Source organism: Balaenoptera borealis, assembly GCF_965194805.1.
Source record: "Balaenoptera borealis genome assembly, chromosome: 1".
Classification (NCBI taxonomy): domain Eukaryota; kingdom Metazoa; phylum Chordata; class Mammalia; order Artiodactyla; family Balaenopteridae; genus Balaenoptera; species Balaenoptera borealis.
The window spans coordinates 5745220-5765743 of NC_138860.1; the positions used below are offsets into that span (position 1 = coordinate 5745220).

General features: G+C 37.1%; 1 protein-coding gene across 6 annotated transcripts in view; it reads left to right on the plus strand.

Annotated features, from left to right (window-relative positions):
* ASPM (assembly factor for spindle microtubules) overlaps positions 1-20524 on the plus strand; it is a 62097-nt gene that overhangs the window by 14164 nt on the left and 27409 nt on the right. For 5 of the 6 annotated variants that reach the window (XM_082393910.1, XM_082393912.1, XM_082393914.1 and 2 more), the window contains 14 exons: positions 4056-4160; positions 4562-4708; positions 6019-6264; positions 6543-6610; positions 8623-8764; positions 9308-9438; positions 9950-10125; positions 12161-12306; positions 12396-12481; positions 12919-13140; positions 14199-14406; positions 14511-14653; positions 14773-14901; positions 20033-20227. In XM_082393910.1, the coding sequence (XP_082250036.1) occupies positions 4056-4160; positions 4562-4708; positions 6019-6264; positions 6543-6610; positions 8623-8764; positions 9308-9438; positions 9950-10125; positions 12161-12306; positions 12396-12481; positions 12919-13140; positions 14199-14406; positions 14511-14653; positions 14773-14901; positions 20033-20227 (2144 nt within the window). The remainder of the gene's footprint in view (positions 1-4055; positions 4161-4561; positions 4709-6018; positions 6265-6542; positions 6611-8622; positions 8765-9307; positions 9439-9949; positions 10126-12160; positions 12307-12395; positions 12482-12918; positions 13141-14198; positions 14407-14510; positions 14654-14772; positions 14902-20032; positions 20228-20524) is intronic. The other variant, XM_082393909.1, reaches the window with a different exon arrangement.

The following is a 20524-nucleotide window of genomic DNA, read 5'->3' on the forward strand; positions in this document are numbered from 1 at the left end:
CCAAGGTAGTGTTTTCATTTCTTCAGAAAGTACCCAGGAGTGGAAGTACTGGATCATTTGGTAGTTCTGTTTTAAATTTTTTGATAAATCTCCATACTGTTTTCCATAGTGGCTGCACCAACGAGGGTTCCCTTTTCTCCACACCCTTCCGAACTTGTTATGTGTTGTCTTTTTTTTTTTTTAGTCTTTTTAATAACAGCCATCTGACAGGTGTGAGGTGATTTGCTCAATGTGCTTTTGATTTGCCCTTCCCTGATGGTTAGTGATGTTAAGCATGTTTTCATGTATCTGTTAGCCATCTGTATGTTTTCTTTGGAAAAATGTCTATTCAGCTCTTCTGTCCATTTTTTAATTAGATGGTTTGTTTTTTGCTATTGAATTGTATGAGTTCTTTATATATTTTGGATATTAACCCCTTATCAGATATATGATTTACAAATATTTTCTCCCATTCAGTAGGCTGCCTTTTCATTTGGTTGGTGATTTCCTTTGCTGTGCAGAAGCTTTTTAGTTTGATGTAGTCCCACTTGTTTATTTTTACTGTTGTTGCCTTTGCTTTTGGTGTGGGATCAAAAAAATCATTGCCAAGACTGATGTCAAGGATCTTACCCCCTATGTTTTCTTCTAAGAGTTTTATGGCTTCAGGTCTTGCATTTAAGTCTTTAATCCATTTTGAGTTATTTTTTGTGTGTATGGTATAAGATAGTGGTCTAGTTTCATTTTTCTGCATGTGGCTGTTCAATTTTCCCAACACCATTTATTGAAGAGACTCTTCTTTCCCCATTGTATATTGGCTCCTTTGTCATTAATTAATTGGCTATATGTGCATGGGTTTTTTTCTGGGCTCTATGCTGTTCCACTGATCTATGTGTCTGTTTTTATGCCAGTATCATACTGTTTTGATTACTGTAGCTTTTGAATCTAGTTTGAAATCAGGGAGCATGGTGCCTCCAGCTTTGTTCTTTCTCAAGATTGCTCTAGCTATTTGGGGTCTTTCGTGATGGTTCCATACAAATTTTAGGATTGTTTGTTTTCATTCTGTGAAAAATGCCCTTGGAATTTTGATAGAGATTGCATTGAATCCGTAGATTTCAGATAGTATAGTCATTTGAACAATGTTAATTCTTCAAATCCATGAACATAGGAATATCTTTCCATTTATTTGTGTCTTCTTCAATTTCTTTCAACAATGTCCTATAGTTTTCAGTGACAAGCCTGTCACCTCCTTGGTTAAATTTATTCCTAGGTATTTTAGTCTTTTTGATGTAGTAAGAATCTTTCCAATAGTTTGTTATTAGTGTATAGAAATGCGGCAGACTTTTGTATATTGATTTTATGTCCTGCAACTTCACTGAATTTGTTTACTAGTTCTAACAGTATTTTGGTGGTGTCTTTAGGGTTTTCTATATATAGCATCATGTCATCTGCAAATAGTGACAATTTTTACTTCTTACTTTCCAATTTGGATGGCTTTTCTTTCTTTTTCTTGACTAATTGTTGTGGCTAAGATTTTCAAGATTATGTTGAATAAAAGTAATGAGAGTGGGCATCCTTATCTTGTTCCTGACCATGTCTCCTCTTACTAACTTTCATATATGTTGTTTTCTCACTAACTCAAATCTTTCACTGATTTCTAGTACTTTACTCCCTGATGACTTTTTCCTCTATGTATATTCCCTTAGCAAATTTGAATGCAGCATACGAGACATCTCGTATCTACCTGTTAACTCCATTTCTTTGCTTGCATCATTTTATTTCCTATAGAAATATTCTGACCAGATAACAAATTCTTTGAATGTAAGGAACGTATCTGTTTTGACCTCCTACAAGGTGTACAATAAATGATGAATGAATGGCATAGTGAATGAATGAATGAGCAAGTAAACCACTGATGTGTTGACACTTGAACCTGCCGTTTGTTTGAGGTGGCCGCCTAGCTGAGCTGAGCCTCTTTGCAAGGTTTAAAGAGAATTGCACACACTGGATATCTGATTTATGAGCATGGTAACTCACTAAGAGTGTCTGCCTTCTTTCTGTTCTGACAAACCCAGGAGAGCAGAAAAAGAAGTCAGTGTTTCAAGATGCATTTACTCAGCCTTGATAAGGTACCTACTATGTCCTGTGCATTGTTCTGGGCTCTGTGGATACAAGGAGAAAAGGTATCATGCCTGTCCCCAAGTTGTTCCCAGTCCTTTGAGCTATGCACAGGGAATTGCGAAAGCACAGAACGGGGGGCACTTTACTTGGCTTTACGTGACTGACAAGAAGCTGTGAGACCTGTCCAAAGAAGGTTCCCACAGAATAAAATGGTTCTAGGCGGAGGGGCCAGCTTTTGCAAGCCTTCAGAATGAGGAACTTTTCCTCATATTTTTATTTTTAAATATGTTAAAATGCAAAGACCCTTATAACCTAATAGCTATTATGTAACAATTTGGTCATACTCCTTATTTTGACAGTTGGCATAGATTTGCAGTTCTTCTAAATCAAAGCTGAGCAAACTTTTTCTCTAAAGGTCCAGATAGTAAATATTTAGGTTTTGCAGGACATATGATCTCTGTCACAGCCGCTGAGCTCTGCCACTGTGGAAGGGAAAACAGCCATGGACAATGTGTAAATGAACAGGTGTGACTATTTCATATCATCTTCATGTGTCATGAAATATAATTGTTTGGAGGGGTTTTTTTTTTTTTTCAACTAGTATTTATAAATGTGAAAATTCTTCTTAGCTTGCAGACTGTACACAAACAGCCGTGGGCTGGATTCTGCCCTGGACCTTAGCCTTTATTGGCCTCCTCTGCCTTTATTGGCTTCTTGTTTGTATCAAGCAGCAGCGCAAGCTGGTGTGAAACCTGCCTTTGAGGGAGTGAACTGCTTTCGGACAGGTTATTTGTGGGGACCACCCACCACCTCCCTCATCACCGGGGTGAGGCACAGGGACCCATCGGGGCTCTCATTCTCCATCACTTGCCTAGTCAGTTGACATTAAGCCTTGTTAGTTCTGCTGTGAAAATAGCTCTTCTCTTATCTGTCTCCACTGCTTCCGTGTTCCTTTAAGTTCTCATCATAGCTAACTTAGGCCCCTGGGATAGCTTCCTTTTGGCTTCCATCTCTAGTCTTGACTCCTTTCAGTCCATTGTCCATTCTGTCTTCTGAAATATATATGATGGTGTTACTGCCTGGACTTTAATCCTTCACTGGCCCACCAGGTACTTCTAACTGAATGAATAATAGTGCAGGCTCTGGAGCTATACTGTCCAGCTCTGCTACCTACTAGCATACGTGACTTTGACCAAGTGGCTTAGTTGCTCTAAGCTCCAGTATCCTGATTCCATAAAATGTAGAGAATAAAAGTGCACTTCTCATAGGTTTCTGGCGATGATTGCATGAGGTAACCCAAATTACAAGACTCTGATAGTGCCTGGCACAAAGTATTCGACTATTAGCTGTCACTGTTATTTTTAATAGTATTGAATTCTTTTCTTCCTCTTCCAACCTCTTTTTTGTCTTGTTTTTCTTATCTGTGTTCTTGGCTCCAGGCACTTTGCAGTTCAGCGAAAGGCCCCCCATTCCTGGTGTGTCACATCCACTGCAGGGTCAGCTCAGGGTCACCCCCGCCAGGAGGCTGTCCTGCCATTTAGGTGACTTAGCTCTCCCTCCCCTTGTCCCGTGACTCCTCGTGTGTACTTCTTCCATAGTGCATTGTGATTCTTTCTGCACTTCTGTACTAGACCGAGAACTTCCTGAGGGCCGGGACCACATCTTTCCATTCTGCTTTCTCAGCACCTAGCACGGAGTCTGCTGTATATACACACACAGTGAACTGGTTGAATCTGAACCCTAGCTTCTGTAGACACAAAATACATTGTAGTTTCTGGTCTGTAACTTCCAGACATAAGTTTTATTACCCGAGTTCATACCCTGGCACATAGTGTTTATTCAGCATTTTCTAAACGGATATGATTTTGGAGAGCCCAAATTTTAACTTGACAACAGTTCATTCACAGAATTTATTTCATTTTTTAAATGCTATTATTCTGTTTTCTCATATATTTTAGATTCTTTAGGACACAGAACTCCTAATTTTAAAACAAACAAAAAGACAAAACCCATTGTTCCTGTGGCACAATCTAATTTGACCTTCATAAAACCACTAAAAACAGGCAAGTGTTTAATATCTTTAAAGTCTATAAAAAACTGACATGGAATGAAGCATTAATTGCATTTCAAATGGAAATGAATTGATACTTTTTGTCAAATAAAAGCTTTGAAGAATTGTTAAAGTGTGTATTCAAATAACAGGATATTTTCTCAGAGTTCAGTGAAATTGACTCACTTTACTTGGGATTTTTAAAAAACCAGGAGGTACTGCCTTACTTTTTCTCTTTTACTTTGACTACATTTTAGACCCAAAATACTTTCAACTATTTCTAACAAGTAGTGAAAAAGCAAACATTGTTCAGTGTTTTAAAGGTGCTTTTGCTGGTAAAAATGGTCTTTTGCTATAGATTGTATAATAATTTAAAGGAAAATTTCTTATCCCATAACCTAATTGTATTCTTAGGTATTCCTAGACACCCAATGCCATTTGCTGCAAAAAACGTGTTTTATGATGAACGCTGGAAGGAAAAGCAGGAACAGGGCTTTACTTGGTGGCTAAATTTTATATTAACTCCTGATGACTTCACTGTAAAAACAAATATTTCTGAAGGTAAACATTTAGTTAATGTTTAGATTAAATAATACTTTTAACAGGTAGTTTTTTAACGTGATTTTTCGTTCTTTAGTTATACATGTTTATTATATTGTCGTTAATGGCATGGCTCACTAGATCATTAACACAAATGCTCAAGATTGTGCGGGTGAGAACTTTTAGGGAATTTTGTGCTGAAAGTTCCAAACTTTACTTTTTCTTTTTGCTTTCTCTTCCTGCTCCTCAGCCAGTTCGGTTTCTAGCCTTTCCAGTGAATGGGTTTTATTTCGGTATAGATTCAATGTGCACTAACAGTGAGACATAGCTGCCTAGAAATCCAGTTCAGTCTCAGCTGCATGAATAAAGTGTGGTGTCCTGGTGAATCAATTTAAGTCTTGTGTGGCCTGATCACTTTAGGGGTGTTGTCTCCACTGTACCTTAGTTTAAGAAGTTTGTAGACAAGTATATCATTATGAGGGCTCTGAAAACCAGTTGATATGGGGAATTTTAAAAATATTTCAGTGTTTGCTCTGGAAAAGAGAAAAACTCAAGTATAGAACAGGATGGAAACATGGTATCCTTCAAATATTTAAAGAGATTTCTCCTGAGAGAAGGAAGCTTCACTTGGGCTGCTCTCCCTTGGAAGTTACAGGGATCAGTTCTACTCAGGATAAGGAAAAACCCTTTAAAATATTTAACTTGCCAAAGCAACACCCAGGCTGACTTTAGGGAGATGCTTTCTGCTTTGCGGCGGTGTCCCAGCAGACACTGGTCTGTAAGTGTTAGAGAAGTGTGTATGGGAATTTTACATTAAAAGGCCCTTTGATTAGATGATCTCTGAGGTACTTTTCTTTATTTTCCAAAAGTAAACAAAGCATGATTTTTAGTTCTCTCTTTGAGAGAAAATGTGTTTTATAAAAATTCAAATTGCATTTCAAAATGTAACTGATTTTAACAAATCACATTCTTTAGCAGCTTAGCTTTCTAATTTATAAAGAGGGTGGAAGCAGCGAAACCAGTTAGGATGCTCTCCCGTCAGTCTGGGTTAGAGGTGATCATGTTGGAACCTGGACAATAGTGGTTGTGAGAAATGGTTAGACTTGGGATACAGTTTGAAGGCAGAGCCAAGAGGTTGCAATGATAGGATGGCCTAAGGTTCTGAGTGAACGGTGACACCTTTATTTTGAGGTGGGAAAGAGAAGAAGCAGGCTGGAAGGGGCGGGGAATAGGTTCTGTTTTGGCCATCTTCAATTGCATTTATTGCTGGGTTTTAAAATGTATATAAATATTGTTTAACCAGAAACATTCTTTCTTTCGTTTTTACCCAGTAAATGCTTCCACTCTTCTTTTGGGGGTAGAGAGTCAACATAAAATAAGTGTCCCGAGAGCTCCTACCAAGGATGAAGTATCTCTCAGGGCTTATACCGCTCGCTGCAGGTTGAATAGATTACGTCGTGCTGCGTGTCGCTTATTTACTTCTGGAAAAATGGTTAAAGCTATGAAAAAGCTTGAAATTGAAATTGAAGCTAGGCGGTTAATTGTTCGAAAAGACAGACACCTCTGGAAAGATGTGGGTAAGAAGATTATAGAAATCTTGAGATTAATTGTTTAAAAACACTCTAGAAATGTTTTATTTCAGAGTCAAATATATATACATGGTTTCACTTTGCGGCCTAAAATTTCACAAACTTAAATGTGATCATGTATGTATATTAAAGAGTGGAAATATACTTTAACTTATTTCATATATGCGATTTTCCTTTTTGGCCACTGATTTCTCTCCATGAAATTTTATTTACTGTCTCTAGTTGATTAGTGATCTGACCTTACTTGCTTTTCACATGTATTTCAGGAGAACGGCAGAAAGTCTTGAATTGGCTGTTGTCATATAATCCTTTGTGGCTACGAATCGGCCTAGAGGTAAGTACACCTTTCAGTTTTTGAAAAAGGAAACATCTTTTTATTATATACTTTTAATAGACTCTTTAATAAAATGATGGTTTCACTTATAAAGTCATTTGGTTAGCTTAATTGATCTTTCAGTATGAAATTTAAGGTCCCTTAATAAATGCTCATTAGGTTAATAGACCCCATCATTATATATTATTGCCATTTTGTTATATAGCAATTTTCCTGTTAGTTTCTTAAATATATACAATATATAATTTGGTACCAGATGTAATAACAAGTATAGTTAGCTCCTTTCTGAGCATTTACCAATGACAATACCAGGCTGTTGTAAATACATTTCCTAGTTTAAATCTCTGTAAAACCCAGTGAGGTATGTATCATTATTTCAACTTCACTGACAAAACAGAAGCTCAGATGTTAAGTGACTCGCTGAATGCCCATGACTTGTCGGGACTGGAATCTACACCGGTCTGATGCCACTGGAACCATTTTGATGGAACACCTCTCATGAAAGCGTCATCAGAATTTGAGTTTTTCACATGGTGCATGGTTCAATAATATTTAGAATGTTAAAACTAACTGAATTAGAAAGCCACTAGGAGTCGACTCTTAAAAATATTCTTTTATTACAATCCTCAGTGTTTCCACTTCCTTTAGTCTTTTACTGGTGTACTCATATTTTGTTTAGGCTTTTTACTTTTGTCACATGAGATATCTCATTCTTGCTTCAATTACTTCTAGGCTTTTGAATAAAAAAACTTTGGTACTGAAAGGAATCTTTACAATAATCTGGCTATTTATCAAGGAATTGAGGCAATGAATAAGAAGCCTACTCTGGTCACTCAGCTCGATAGTGTCCTTGCTAAGACTTCTTACTTTAATTCTTATTTCAATTGATTTGAAATTCAGTTCAATTTCTTATTTCTTTCAGTGAAAGATTACTTAGAAAATTACCTATCAACTGGCTGCGCTTTCACATGTCAAATAGTTCCAGAACCTCAATTAAAGTAGAACCTGTCTATTTGGGGCATAGCTTTATTGTGGCAGAGGTAAAACGTAGGAGAGTTCGGTGGAAACACGCAATGCCTTTCAAAACTTCTGCTTACATGTAGTGTGCATCACTACCGACCATATTTCTGGCCAAAGTGCATCATCTGTCCAGACACAAATGAGGCAGAAATATTTGTTCTCTCACAAGAGGCACAGCAAGTCTATGCCATTTGTTGGGAATAGGACCTTTTAAAGGGAAGGGAGGGATGAATAATTGTGGACAAAACATTCTACCTTACACCACACCTTAGGGTTCTGCTAGTGGGTGTGACCTTTGAGGATCTTAAAAAAGCATCACAGGCCAAAAAAAAAAAAATAAGTAAATAAAGATAAAATTTCTGTATTTTGGCAGATATTAATACTTTTCCATGCTTTTGCCTAGTTTTGTCAATGTAAGGTTATAAAATATAATTTGATGTATTTTTAGTTTTTTCTAATTGCTTTAAAAATCATTAATAGTAATCATATTGATGTTAAATTAATGACATATTTTAATCATTGATTATATACAGATCTGAACGTCCCAGATGGTTTAAAACCGTGGTTTACAGATGGTTTTCCATTTGTTAACTATTAGAAAGTTTAGAATTATTTACGTGTCTGTTGTACCTTCATGATATACTCTGTGGGACAGTTATAATTAAATTTGGACAACAGGCCTACATTTGATAGTTCTTAAAGGAAAAAATTAAAATGTAAATATTATTTGTCACATGATTTTTAAGAACTTGTCTTAGTCATGAGCTTTCGTTTCTTTTTCATTGTGAAATATACTATATGCACTAAAAATTGCACAAAACATATATGTTCAGTCCAAAGAGTTGTAGCAAATATCCCTATTATTCCCATACTCTCTAGGACGTAGAACAGCGCCAGTTCCTTAGAATGTCATGGTCTGTCTTCCCCCTTTTGCATCCCAATGCTCCTTAGAGATGACACATGTCCCAACTTTAGCATGAATTTCTTTTTAGACAATATATGGAGAACTCATCCCTTTGGAAGACAACAGTGATGTCACAGGGCTGGCAATGTTTATTCTGAATCGCTTGCTTTGGAATCCTGATATTGCAGCCGAGTATAGGCACCCGACCGTTCCTCATCTATATGGAGATGGTAAGTGGTTCTGCCTCAACTGCAGATGTATCTGTATGTCTATATATTATGTACATACCACATCTTCTTTATCCATTCGTCTGTTGATGGACACTTAGGTCGTTGCTTCCATCTCTTGGCTATTGTAAATAGAGCTGCAATGAACATTGGGGTGCATGTATCCTTTTGAATTAGCATTTTTGTTTTCTTTGGATGTATACCCAGCAGTGGAGTTGCTGGATCATATGTAGTTCTAGTCTTAGCTTTTTGAGGCACCTCCGTACTGCTTTCCATAGTGGCTGCACCAATTTACGTTCCCCCTGCCAAAACAAAGCAACCAACCCAGCCACAAAAAAGGGTAAATATAAGGAGTTTTATAATCTTATAAAGAATTCCAAGATAATTTGACTTTAAAATATAAAACACATCTCAAGCATCCTTAGTAGGAATATATAGACTAAAAGCACAACAGAATAAATAAATATAGAAAAATATTTCAGAACCAAAAAAAAAAAAAAAACTTGCACAGATTAACTTGCTAGGCTTTTTTGTATTTTATTTCAGGTCATGAAGAAGCTTTGTCTAAGTTTACATTGAAAAAGCTATTGTTGTTGGTTTGTTTTCTTGATTATGCTAAAATCTCCAGACTTATTGACCATGATCCTTGTCTCTTCTGTAAAGATGCTGAGTTCAAGGTATAGTTTTCATTTTATATTTGTTTTATATTTCACATTTAAGACTTTCGCCTGTTTTTATTGTATATTTCCTCCTTAGAAAAAGTGAGTTTCCCAAAGAACAGGACTCTGGAGTAGGATAGGAATACCTACCCAATAGTTCTAACCCTGCCTAACTTTTGTTGGTTGACATTTCACCAGCATATCACCCTGTTCTTAACTTTGATTTGAGAATGAATGTAACTATGCTTCTGAGGAATTAATTTGGGAGAAAATTTCTTTCCTAATTTAGTATGTTACCAAATTAATGCTAATTTTTAGAGTGTATTATTAATTATGAGCACTTTCTTAAAAGGTCTTAAATTGGAAATATATGAGGCTCGCATTGTTACTATAGGATATGAAACTGACCGTCTTTTTATACTACTATTAATTTTATTTCTATATGCACAGAATGATTTGAAGAATTTGTTTTTATTGTAAATAAAATTATAATTCTAGAATATAATACCTGCCACTTGTTTTTCCATAGGCTAGTAAAGAAATTCTTCTGGCTTTTTCACGAAACTTCCTAGGCGGTGAAGGTGACCTTTCCCGTCACCTGAGCTTCCTGGGATTACCTGTGAACCATGTTCAGACACCTTTCGATGAATTTGATTTTGCTGTTACAAATCTTGCTGTAGACTTGCAATGTGGGGTGCGTCTTGTGTAAGTATAAGAAATGGAATTATTTTGCTCACTAGAATAGACTAAAATTTTCTGGAAAACACTTTTTTCTATACATACACAATCTTTCTTGCTCCTTTATGTAATGGGATAAATCTAGGGTTTAAAAAAGTTGGGATAAGTTCGGGAAAATTTTAGGCCCAGAAACCTTGTCTCCTATCCACATTTTTTTCTCCCTGCTGGAATGTGACAGAGTCTGAGTAGGAACCACTGATACCCCAGAATAGGAGTTGGGGAAGGCATGGAACTAATTAAACTATCAAACATTTCAGTAATGCTTTACGTCTGCAGTGGGTTCATGAGTACATCACTTGAGACCAGTTTTAGTCGTGTTAACCTTGTTTTACATGTGAGGAAACGTGAGATGAAGACGTAAAGTGGCTTGCCCAGGTTTTATACAGTGGTGGTGGACATCAGCTCGGGATGTGTCTGGCTTCAGATCACATGCTGTTTCCTCAGTAACAAACTGGAATCCTCAACATTGGCTTTGGTGTGACAGCAGTTACCAGTGCCTGCTCTGGGAGGAGTGGCCTTTACACTGTGCCTTGGTTGGCTTCTTTAGGACATGTGGATTGAAGACATCCGTCTTGTTTCTAGGAAACTCTCTAATTTATATTTCGTTTGACGTTTGTGAGGAAGGGATCCCTATATCTCTGTGAATCCCCAGTTCTTCAAAAACAGCATGCATGTCCCTTGTTGCCTTCTAAATTAAATCTCCATGAACTTTCTTTTCTTTTCTGATCATATATTCTCATGGCAAGGTAACAGTCTTTTGAACTTTACTATAGTTTCCTCTCACTTGAGTGATTTCCATATAGGCCAGAGCATTTGCTGATAATGTTTTCCATATTATTTTTATATTTAATTTTTCATTTCATGAATCCAAGCCACCACATCTGTTTTCTGGCCAATAGGAATTCACGATTTTAGACTTTTTCCACTGTCCAGGAGGAGCAGTGATTGGCTTTATGTTCAGTGCTATTTTTGACAATGAAGGACATTTTTGTGCTTTTATAGGAGTTAGTGAGGATTTCCCAGTGTTGGGTGTTGATGCTTTGTCATTGGTCAGGAACTCTTGCTAGTTAAGAGACTCGATCCTGCATACCAAGTTTCTGTTTTCTTCAGTGTCAGCAAAATGCCCATAGGTCTTCAAGGTCATTTGAGGATACTTGGGTATGGTTAATCCACTGATGCTGTAGGTGACGGTCAGTCTAGTGTTGCAGAAACGCTTCAGACGTTGACTGAGTGGTTGGCCTACAATGATCGTACATTGCTTCCTAACCTTTAGAAATATGGTTCTGTAAACAATTCTGCCAAATTTTAACTATATGTGGTAATCAGTTGGGGCTTGATTTTTCTGTGGAAACAGGGATCTTTGTCTAGTGTAAAGCACTAGATGATACTAAGGGTTTGAATTTAAACTGTGGTATAAGTGACTTCTTAAGGTAGGCACTCAAACATTTTTATCTTATCTGGTATAGGTATAAGGGCATGGCTTTGGAAACTGTAAAACTGGGTTTTAGTTCTGACCTTAGTCCTGTCATTACTAGCTGTATGATCACAGGCAATTTTCTTTACTTTTCTGGGCTTTGGTTTCTTCATCCGCCAAAAATGGGATAATAATGCCGGATTGTGGGATTTGCCATGGGGACTAAAATAAGAAAAGAAAGCACTTACTTGATGTGTAGAATAGAGTAGCCCCTCAATAAATGTCCATTTTCCTTTCCTTTCCCTATAGAACCTTGTTTTTCTATTCCTGTGTGCATTTGTGTGTGTGCATCTTATTTTTCATTCTTACATTCTGTTCACAGACCTTAACCCCCCGACTTAAATGAGAAATAACTCTATTTGCTAACTATGGAGCAACAGAGTTTTGAGATAGTATTTTGGGGTCTTTCTAACCTAAAACCCTTTAAATCGGGAAGATTGATGTGGGTGATTACTTTATTTAAATGAAGTTCATTTTTCGTGTATGTTTTTATCTAACAGTTTCATCTGAAAATTCCTTTATTGTTAGGCGAACCATGGAACTTCTCACACGAAACTGGAATCTCTCAAAGAAACTCAGGATTCCTGCAATAAGTCGTCTACAAAAGATGCACAATGTTGACATTGTTCTTGAAATTCTTAAATCACGAGGAATTCAGTTGAATGATGAGCATGGTAAAAATTGAGTAACTATAAAACTTTTCTTCTCACTAAAAATTGATGTGTACATATATTGTGCTAACGGACTATCTTTCCATTTGCAGGAAATACAATCCTCTCTAAGGATATTGTGGATAGGCACAAAGAAAAAACTCTGGCTTTGCTTTGGAAGATAGTATTGGCTTTTCAGGTATTGTACATTTGGTACATTTTGTACTTTTTATCCATTTTCAATATTGATTTATAAAAGCATTTTGCATCAAATAAAGACTAACAGTAGTAGTTATTACTAACTAGACTTTCTTCTGTCCCAGGAACTGTGGTAACTGCTTTAAGTATATTCCAGTCTAATGTTCACAATGCCCCTATAAAGTAGCTATTGTCATTACCTCATAGGGGAGGAGACTGGAGTTAGGGTTCAGCATTGAACAGAAGCAGAGAGGAGATTAGAACCCAGGCTTGCGTGGCCGCAGATCCCATGCACTTAACCACTTACACATTCCATCACTTCCACGTAGATTGTGTTTGCCTTAAAAAAAAATCATGATAATAGAAGACTTTAGCTTCTGTGGGTCAAAAATAATATATGAAAAATATAAAGATTTGTATCCTCTTTTCGTATTTCAGGTGGATATTTCCCTTAATTTAGATCAGTTAAAGGAAGAAATTGACTTTTTAAAGCACACACAGAGTATGAAGAGAACAATGTCTGCAGTGTCATGCCATTCTGATGCTGTTATCAGTAAGAAAAAAGACAAAAGGCATAGTGGTCACTTTGAACAATATAGTGAAAGCGTAAAGCTGCTGATGGATTGGGTAAATGCTGTCTGTGACTTCTATAATAAAAAAGTAAGTTCTTTGTTTTAGCCCAGTTTCTTTAAATAAATTTTGGTTAAAGTCAAACTTAGCATGTGAAATATTTTCTTTCATTTCTTAAATAATTTAGTTGATATGTATCAGCAAACTTTTCCTCTAATGAGTAAGGGTACTGTCACATACCTAGTGTCATCTAATCTGTCACCAATTGTATAATGCACGATTATTTTATGTATCACCAAGAAAAAAAAAATGCCCTAGTTGGGAGTCTTAATAGGAGATGCTTGCGTAGAACTGTGGGCCAAAGGATCACACCCTCATTACAAGAGTGAATGCAAATAAACGCCCCCCCCATGCACAGAGGGACATTAGAGAGGAGGAGAGGAGTCTTAGCTGTGTCTTTTATAATCATTTGTCAGACTGATCCTGTATTTCTGTATGAAATGTACGTTTAAGTGTAAATACATGAAAATAAATGGTCCTGACACACATGAATAAAATATCTGGTAAAGAATATAAAACAGAAAAACCATCAAATATATGGGTAATCACCTGTGTTTCAGTTAAGTACTAGAGAGCCCTGAAGACCCTAGTGCTGAGGCTCTAGGGGAGAATGTGCCCCATGCCTTTCTCTTAACTTCCGGTCCTGCTGGCAACCCTTGGCCTTCCTTCCTGTGTAGACACATCACTCCAATCACTGCCTGTCTTCACACGGCAGTTTCCCTGTGGGTCTGTCTCTGCGTCTCTCCTTTTCTTATAAAGACACCAGTCACATCTGATTAAGAACTCGTCTTACTCCAGTGTGATCTCACCTTAACTAGTTAAACCGGCAGTGACCCTGTATCCAAATAAGGTCACATCCGGAGATTCTGGGAAGGACACGAATTTTTGACGAACACTATCCAACCCAGAACAACAATATAACTGATATTTTATAGGTGAGGATTTGGCCGTGAATATGGTATTATACTAGTCACTACTAGAAATTAACATGATAGTCAACTATTCAAAGGAAATATGGACTATAAAACTATTAGAATCTATATTCCTATCTAAATACAGTTCATTCTTTTTCTGATATTTCCAATCAGGTGGAGAATTTTACAGTGTCTTTCTCAGATGGCCGGGTGTTATGTTACCTGATCCACCACTACCATCCTTGCTATGTGCCTTTTGCTGCCATATGTCAGCGTACCACCCAAACCGTAGAGTGTACGCAAACTGGTTCTGTGGTGTTAAACTCATCATCTGAATCTGATGAAAGTTCCCTGGATTTGTCTCTTAAAGCACTTGATCAGGGTTAGTCCCTTTTGGTTGATTAACTTTTCCAGTTTTTTCGTTGGCCTGTCTGATTTCTGGCAAGAGCAGTCTAATCTGAGCTCTCTCTTTTACTTGCATTGCAGAAAATACTTCGGAACTATACAAAGAACTCCTAGAAAACGAAAAGAAAAATTTTCAGTTGGTCAGGTCTGCAGCTAGAGACCTCGGTGGAATACCTGCTATGATCCATCACTCAGATATGTCAAATACAATTCCCGACGAGAAGGTAAGTAAAAGTGTCTTAACCAATCATACCTCTTAATAATCAGAGTCTCAGATGATAGGAAGTTTTATATTCTCTGTCTCATGGAAACTTCTGTTTTCACCTTTTATGTTGTCTCTTAGGTGGTTATTACCTATTTGTCATTTCTTTGTGCAAGGCTTTTGGATCTTCGTAAAGAAACGAGAGCCGCTCGACTTATACAAACAACTTGGAGAAAATACAAGCTAAGAAAAGATCTAAAATGCCATCAGGTACTCCTCAGAAATGAAAAAACACTATAACCTAAATTGTAGTTCATAAGATGTCAGCTGATTGATTCTTGATACTGTTCTTACGTTTTACCGAGGTAGGAAATTACTGAGGTAATTTTCATAATTGTGTGTGTTTCGAGTTGGGGATGAATATTTTCCCCAAACTCCTCATGTTTCCTTCGTTCAATATTTCTTCCAGCCTCTGCCATCGTTTCACTTAATCTGCTCCAGGGGACATGGAGTACCTGAACCACATCGTAAATTTGTGAAAAGCTAACTGGGGAGGTCTGACTCCGCTCTTCCCTCCTTCCTCCTGGACTCTTGACTTGCCTCCAGGAAACAGGAGTTTTCCTTTAATTTTTCATGCTGTGCTCTGGAAGGCTTGACCTCCACCAGTGCCATTCGGGCCTGGGTGTCACCTGCCTGATTCTGCAGTTCAATTAGCCAGCTCATTTTGTCTGCCATGAAACTGTCTTCTAGGTTATCCTTTGTTAGTTTAAAAGTGGCATTTCGGTTTCCATCGTTTTATGTCTCAAAATGTTTAGGACCTAAGCACAGGGAGAAGGATGTTATTTACTGTTTTCCTTTGCAACCCCAATAGTATGAATTTTGCAGTAACATAAAATAAGTGTTTTCTTGAGTTCTGAGAAAACACGTCATTTTTAACAATCTGAGAAATGGTCTCCTTGATCAAATTGAACAAACTATTTTAATCCTTTTATCTCCATACTCTTTCCACTAATAATGCTGTATTTATTTGGAGAAATCAAAGAAGCAGCCATGCTTAAGAAATATTATCAGATATGTTCCAGAAATACATTTCACCCAGGATGGCTCCTCGGTTTTGAATTACAATGCATTTATGATAAAGTTCTTAGTAGCTGTAAAGTAGCTAAATTTTGGCGACTCATAAACATACCATGTTTTCTCTCACACCATATCAGACCTGGAAATAACACTAATTGAAATAATCTGCTCTGGCCCCACTAAAGTCTTGGTAGTAACTTTTGGGAAGTAGGCAGTGGCTTACACTCGCAAGGGGTCTTCTCTGCTGCCACGTGTTCTCTGTGCCTTCTTTCGCCCCTTATCTTCCCAGGGTCTGCCTCCTTGCCCACATATCCTTGGAAGTTAACTTGGCACTTCCAGAGGCTTCTCGGAGAATTGTCTTAGGAAAGTTTTCAAGGAGGACACCCTCCTGGCCAGTCCTCAAATTAGTTCATTAATTCTTTTTATAGGACAATAAATGAGACATTTAAGATTTTAGGAAACAGGTATCAATTAGATTTTTTTTTCTTTCTTTTGGTAATGAAATCTTAGTTTTCTGCTCAAGATAGTCTTGTATTAATCACATATCAATTGCAGAAATGTCTTAGCTTTTTCCTCACAAGATCCCTTTTCTTGATTTATTTCCTTTGTCCAAGTATTGGAAATTTCCCTTTTTTTTTTTTTTTTTTTAGAAAACCACTGCTTCTCTCCTTTCTCCAGGTGACAATGCTCCTTTTCTTATACAATTACACTAAGATCCAAGAATACCTCTTCATTTGCTATTAGGAACATGAACCACCAGGTTCCCTTCATATTCCTGTAGAAATATCCCAAGCTAGTAAGCACATAAACACTACCTTGAGGTAGCTATTTTCCAGGTTCTATGTTTTCCTTTAGTCATTATTGTAATTTAGATAAACTATTTGTTGAGAATAGAATGGTTCAAGCTCTTGTTGTGACGGAGAAGCATTGGCTAAACAGCCCAAATTCCCTGACGAATGAAGCAGGCTTATCCAAGGGTCCCCGACACATTCTACCTCTTAGTTCTTCCTGAGTGAGTAGGCACCAGTTCCAAAGCAAAGTAAATCCTTTACATATACAAAGCAAACTAAAAATAAACTGGTAACAGATTGGCTCAGCCACATGGTAGGATTAAAAACGATGACATGTGGTCCGTGACTGCGGGTATGGCAACTTTTGCCATTGGTTTATGTAAGTTTTCAAATAGTTGCTAGTTTTTGTAATATATTTGGCTCTTTGAACTTATCTACTTTCCTTTCCCTGTAGCTTTTCTAATGTCACATACAATTGTTCCACATTAGTTTGCGTGAGATTGAGATGATCTACAAGCTGAATTAATTCAGTTTCATTTTATGTCAACTTACTGCATCCAAAAATGCCCCTGGTCCTTATAGCTTTTGACTCAAAAGCTACTTTTGAACTGCATCATATTCTTTTTTAAGCTAATAAGTTGGGTGGTTTTTATTCCCCTGAAATATTTTTCTTTTAAATTGTGGTAAAGAACACATATCATAAAATATACCATCTTAACTGTTTTTTAGATTATTCATAGTTTTTAAGTTTACCGAACACTACCATTTGTAGTGTTAAGTATATTTGCATTGTTGTGAAACAGATCTCCAGAAATTTTTCAATTTGGAGAACTGCAACTTTGTACTCATTAACAATTCCCCATTTCCTCCCCCACTTATCCCTCGTAACTACCTTTCTACTTTCTATTTTGACTACTTTAGATACCTAATATAAGTGGAATAATACAGTATATTCGTCCTTGTGTGACTGGCTTCTTTCACTTAGCATATGTCCTCAAGGTTCACCCATGTTGTAGCCTGCAGCAGAATTTCCTTCATTTTAAAGGCTGCATAGTATTCCGTTGTGTGTATATACCACATTTTCTTTATCCATTCAGTGGGCGTTTGGGTTACTTACACCTCTGGGCTATTGTGAATAATGCTGCTATGAACAGGAGTGTACAAATCCCTCTTTTCGACCCTGTTTTCAGTTCTTTTGGAGATCTACCTAAAAGTGGTATTGCTGGATCATATGGTGATTCTATTTTTGATTTTTTTGAAGAACCACTATACTGTTTTCCAATAGTAGTCACTGTGGGTTACATTTTACAATCCCACCAATAGTGAACAAAGATTCCAGCTACTCCATGATCCCTGCCAGCAGTTGTTGTTTTCTGTTTGTTTGTTTGTAGTAGTTTAGAGATATCTCATTGTGATTTTGATACGCATTTCTCTGATGATTAGTGTTGTTGAGCATCTTTTCATATGCTTGTTGGCCATTTGTATGTCATCTTTGGTGAAATATCTTCGTTTGCCCATATTTTAACTGGGTTATTTGATTTTTTATTGTTGAGTTGTAACAGTTCTTCATATACTCTAGATACAAGTTCCTTATTAGATATATGATTTGCAAATTTTTTTTTTCAATATGTAGGTTTCCTTTTCACTCTGTTGATTGTGTCCTTTGATGAACAAAGTTTTTTGTTTGATGTAATCCCATTTTGTCGAATTTTTGCTTTTGTGCCTGTGCTTTCGGTGTCATATCTCATAAATCATTGCTAAATCCAATGTTATGAAACTTTACCCTATGTTTTCTACTAAGAGTTTTATACCTTTGGGTTGAATGTTTAGGACTTTCATCCAGTTTGAGTTAATAAATGTATAGTGTGTGAGATAAGGGTCCAACTTCACTCTTTGATATGTTGGTATCCAAACACCAGTTTTCACAACACCATTCATTGAAGAGACTGTCCTTTTCCCATTGAGTGGTCTTGGCACCCTTGTTAAAGATCAATTACCCAGTTACATGGGGGTTTATTTCTGGGCAGTCTATTCTATTACATTGGTCTATATATCTGTCTTTATGCTGGTTCCACACTGTTTGATTATTGTAGCTTTGTGATATGTTTTGAAGTTGTGGGTGTTGGTGAAGGGGGATGTGCTTTTAACTTGGATCTTTACAGCCTTAAAGGCCACAGGCTTCACAGAGTACTGACAATGATGTTAGATGGCTTAATCCACTTGTTGGACATAATTCCTCAGCCTAATTTTAGAACTGTCTAGTCTTTCCTCACTCAAGGGTGTGATCCAATGTATGGCCCCCACCATTCCTTAGTATATGTTTCAGTCCATTAGTTCCCTTTCTCCTCTGTCAGAATAGCAGTTTGATCCCTTCCCTAGTTGTGTTCTCATACTGTGCAGTTTCTATCCACAGATACCAACAACTGATTCTAATTAAATAATAAGTAGAATGTATAGCTAATCTCTGTGTAGAGCCCACTCTTGCACAGTGCACTGTCCCAGACAGCAACGCGAAGGGTTATCAGACGATCTTTAAGCTGTTCCTTTTCACTAGATGAATAATTTATATTCCAGTTTCTAATTCAGGTGAACTGAAGTGATAGATCTAGCCTTGAAGAGCATAGCAAAATGATTAAGAGCACGAACTCTGAAGCCAGACTACCTACGTCCAATCCTGGCCATCCTCCTGGTGGACTGACTGTCTACCTGACCGCTCAGCCCCAGTTTCCTCATGGCCATGAGAGCAGTGCCTGTTCATCTGTTCTTAACGGCTGTTGTGAGGTTGGATGAATCATTCCTGCGGTGTTTAGAGTGGTGCCTGACACCTGGTATTTAATCTTTTATTATTCGTACTAATTCATGATTAGAAGTAAGAAGTGGAGACGTGCAGGGCACTGGCCTCGAGTGCTCCCGGGTCGGCCAGCTCCTCTCTGGCCACCAACGCCACAGGGCACTCCTGGCATCACTTATCACGACCCAGTACTCTGTTCTCTTCAGCCTCTATGGCTTAAAGCCGCAGTGTATTCTGGGGCTAAAGGAGGGTATTCTGCCTTTCCTTTTTTGTGAACTCCTTTCTTCAAATTGTAGCAAAACAGTACCACCTTATACCGTAAAGCATGTTGTTTCAGAGTCTCTTTTTTCTCCTACAGTCCATCCCTTTCTCAAAAATCAAACGTGAATTCACTGCACCATAATCTGAGACACATACCACATTTAAATTGACTTTATATTGATTACCGACGATCTGTGATAAATCAAACATGTCTGTGATCCTTATCTTAGGATGATATTTCCTAGGAATCTTTGTTTTATCGTATAACTATATCTGCAAGTCTATTCAATATGTTCAACAATATATCAGCTATTTCAACATGCCCAAAAGTGTCTATACTCCAAAGATGAGCATATTTTACAATAAGTCTGGGGGACATTTTATTTCCAGGATCAATTTGATTAATATTTAACAGGTGATTTTCTTACAAATAATGGTTTACGGTCTTAAGGGATTAAGTGCTTTTTTTTTTTTTTTTTAGAAGAGAGACAAAGCTGCAAGAATTATTCAGTCAGCTGTAATCAATTTTCTGACTAAACGACAATTGAAAAAGGAGGTCAACGCAACATTGGTCATTCAGAAATATTGGCGAAGACTCTTAGCAAAGAGAAAATTATTAATGTTAAAAAAGGAAAAACTAGAAAAAGTTCAAAATAAATCAGCATCTGTTATTCAGGTATAGTATTCTGAATTTTTGAATTTAAAAAGGTATAATGACACTTTTTAAGAAAGTAAAATATGATAAAGTTTTAAATTATTATATTTTAGGCTTCTATATTTTATCTAGTACTTAACCTTAACAAATATTTGATACCTCCCTACTACATGTAAAACTCTTGGCTGTGTTCAGCATAAGGGTCAAACAAATCGAAACACCTCCTTTGCTCTGAAGGAGGGAACAGTCTAATTCTGTACCCCGTGCTGTCTTCTTTGTTTTACATTAGAGGTTTGCAATCTTCCACTATGGGTCATG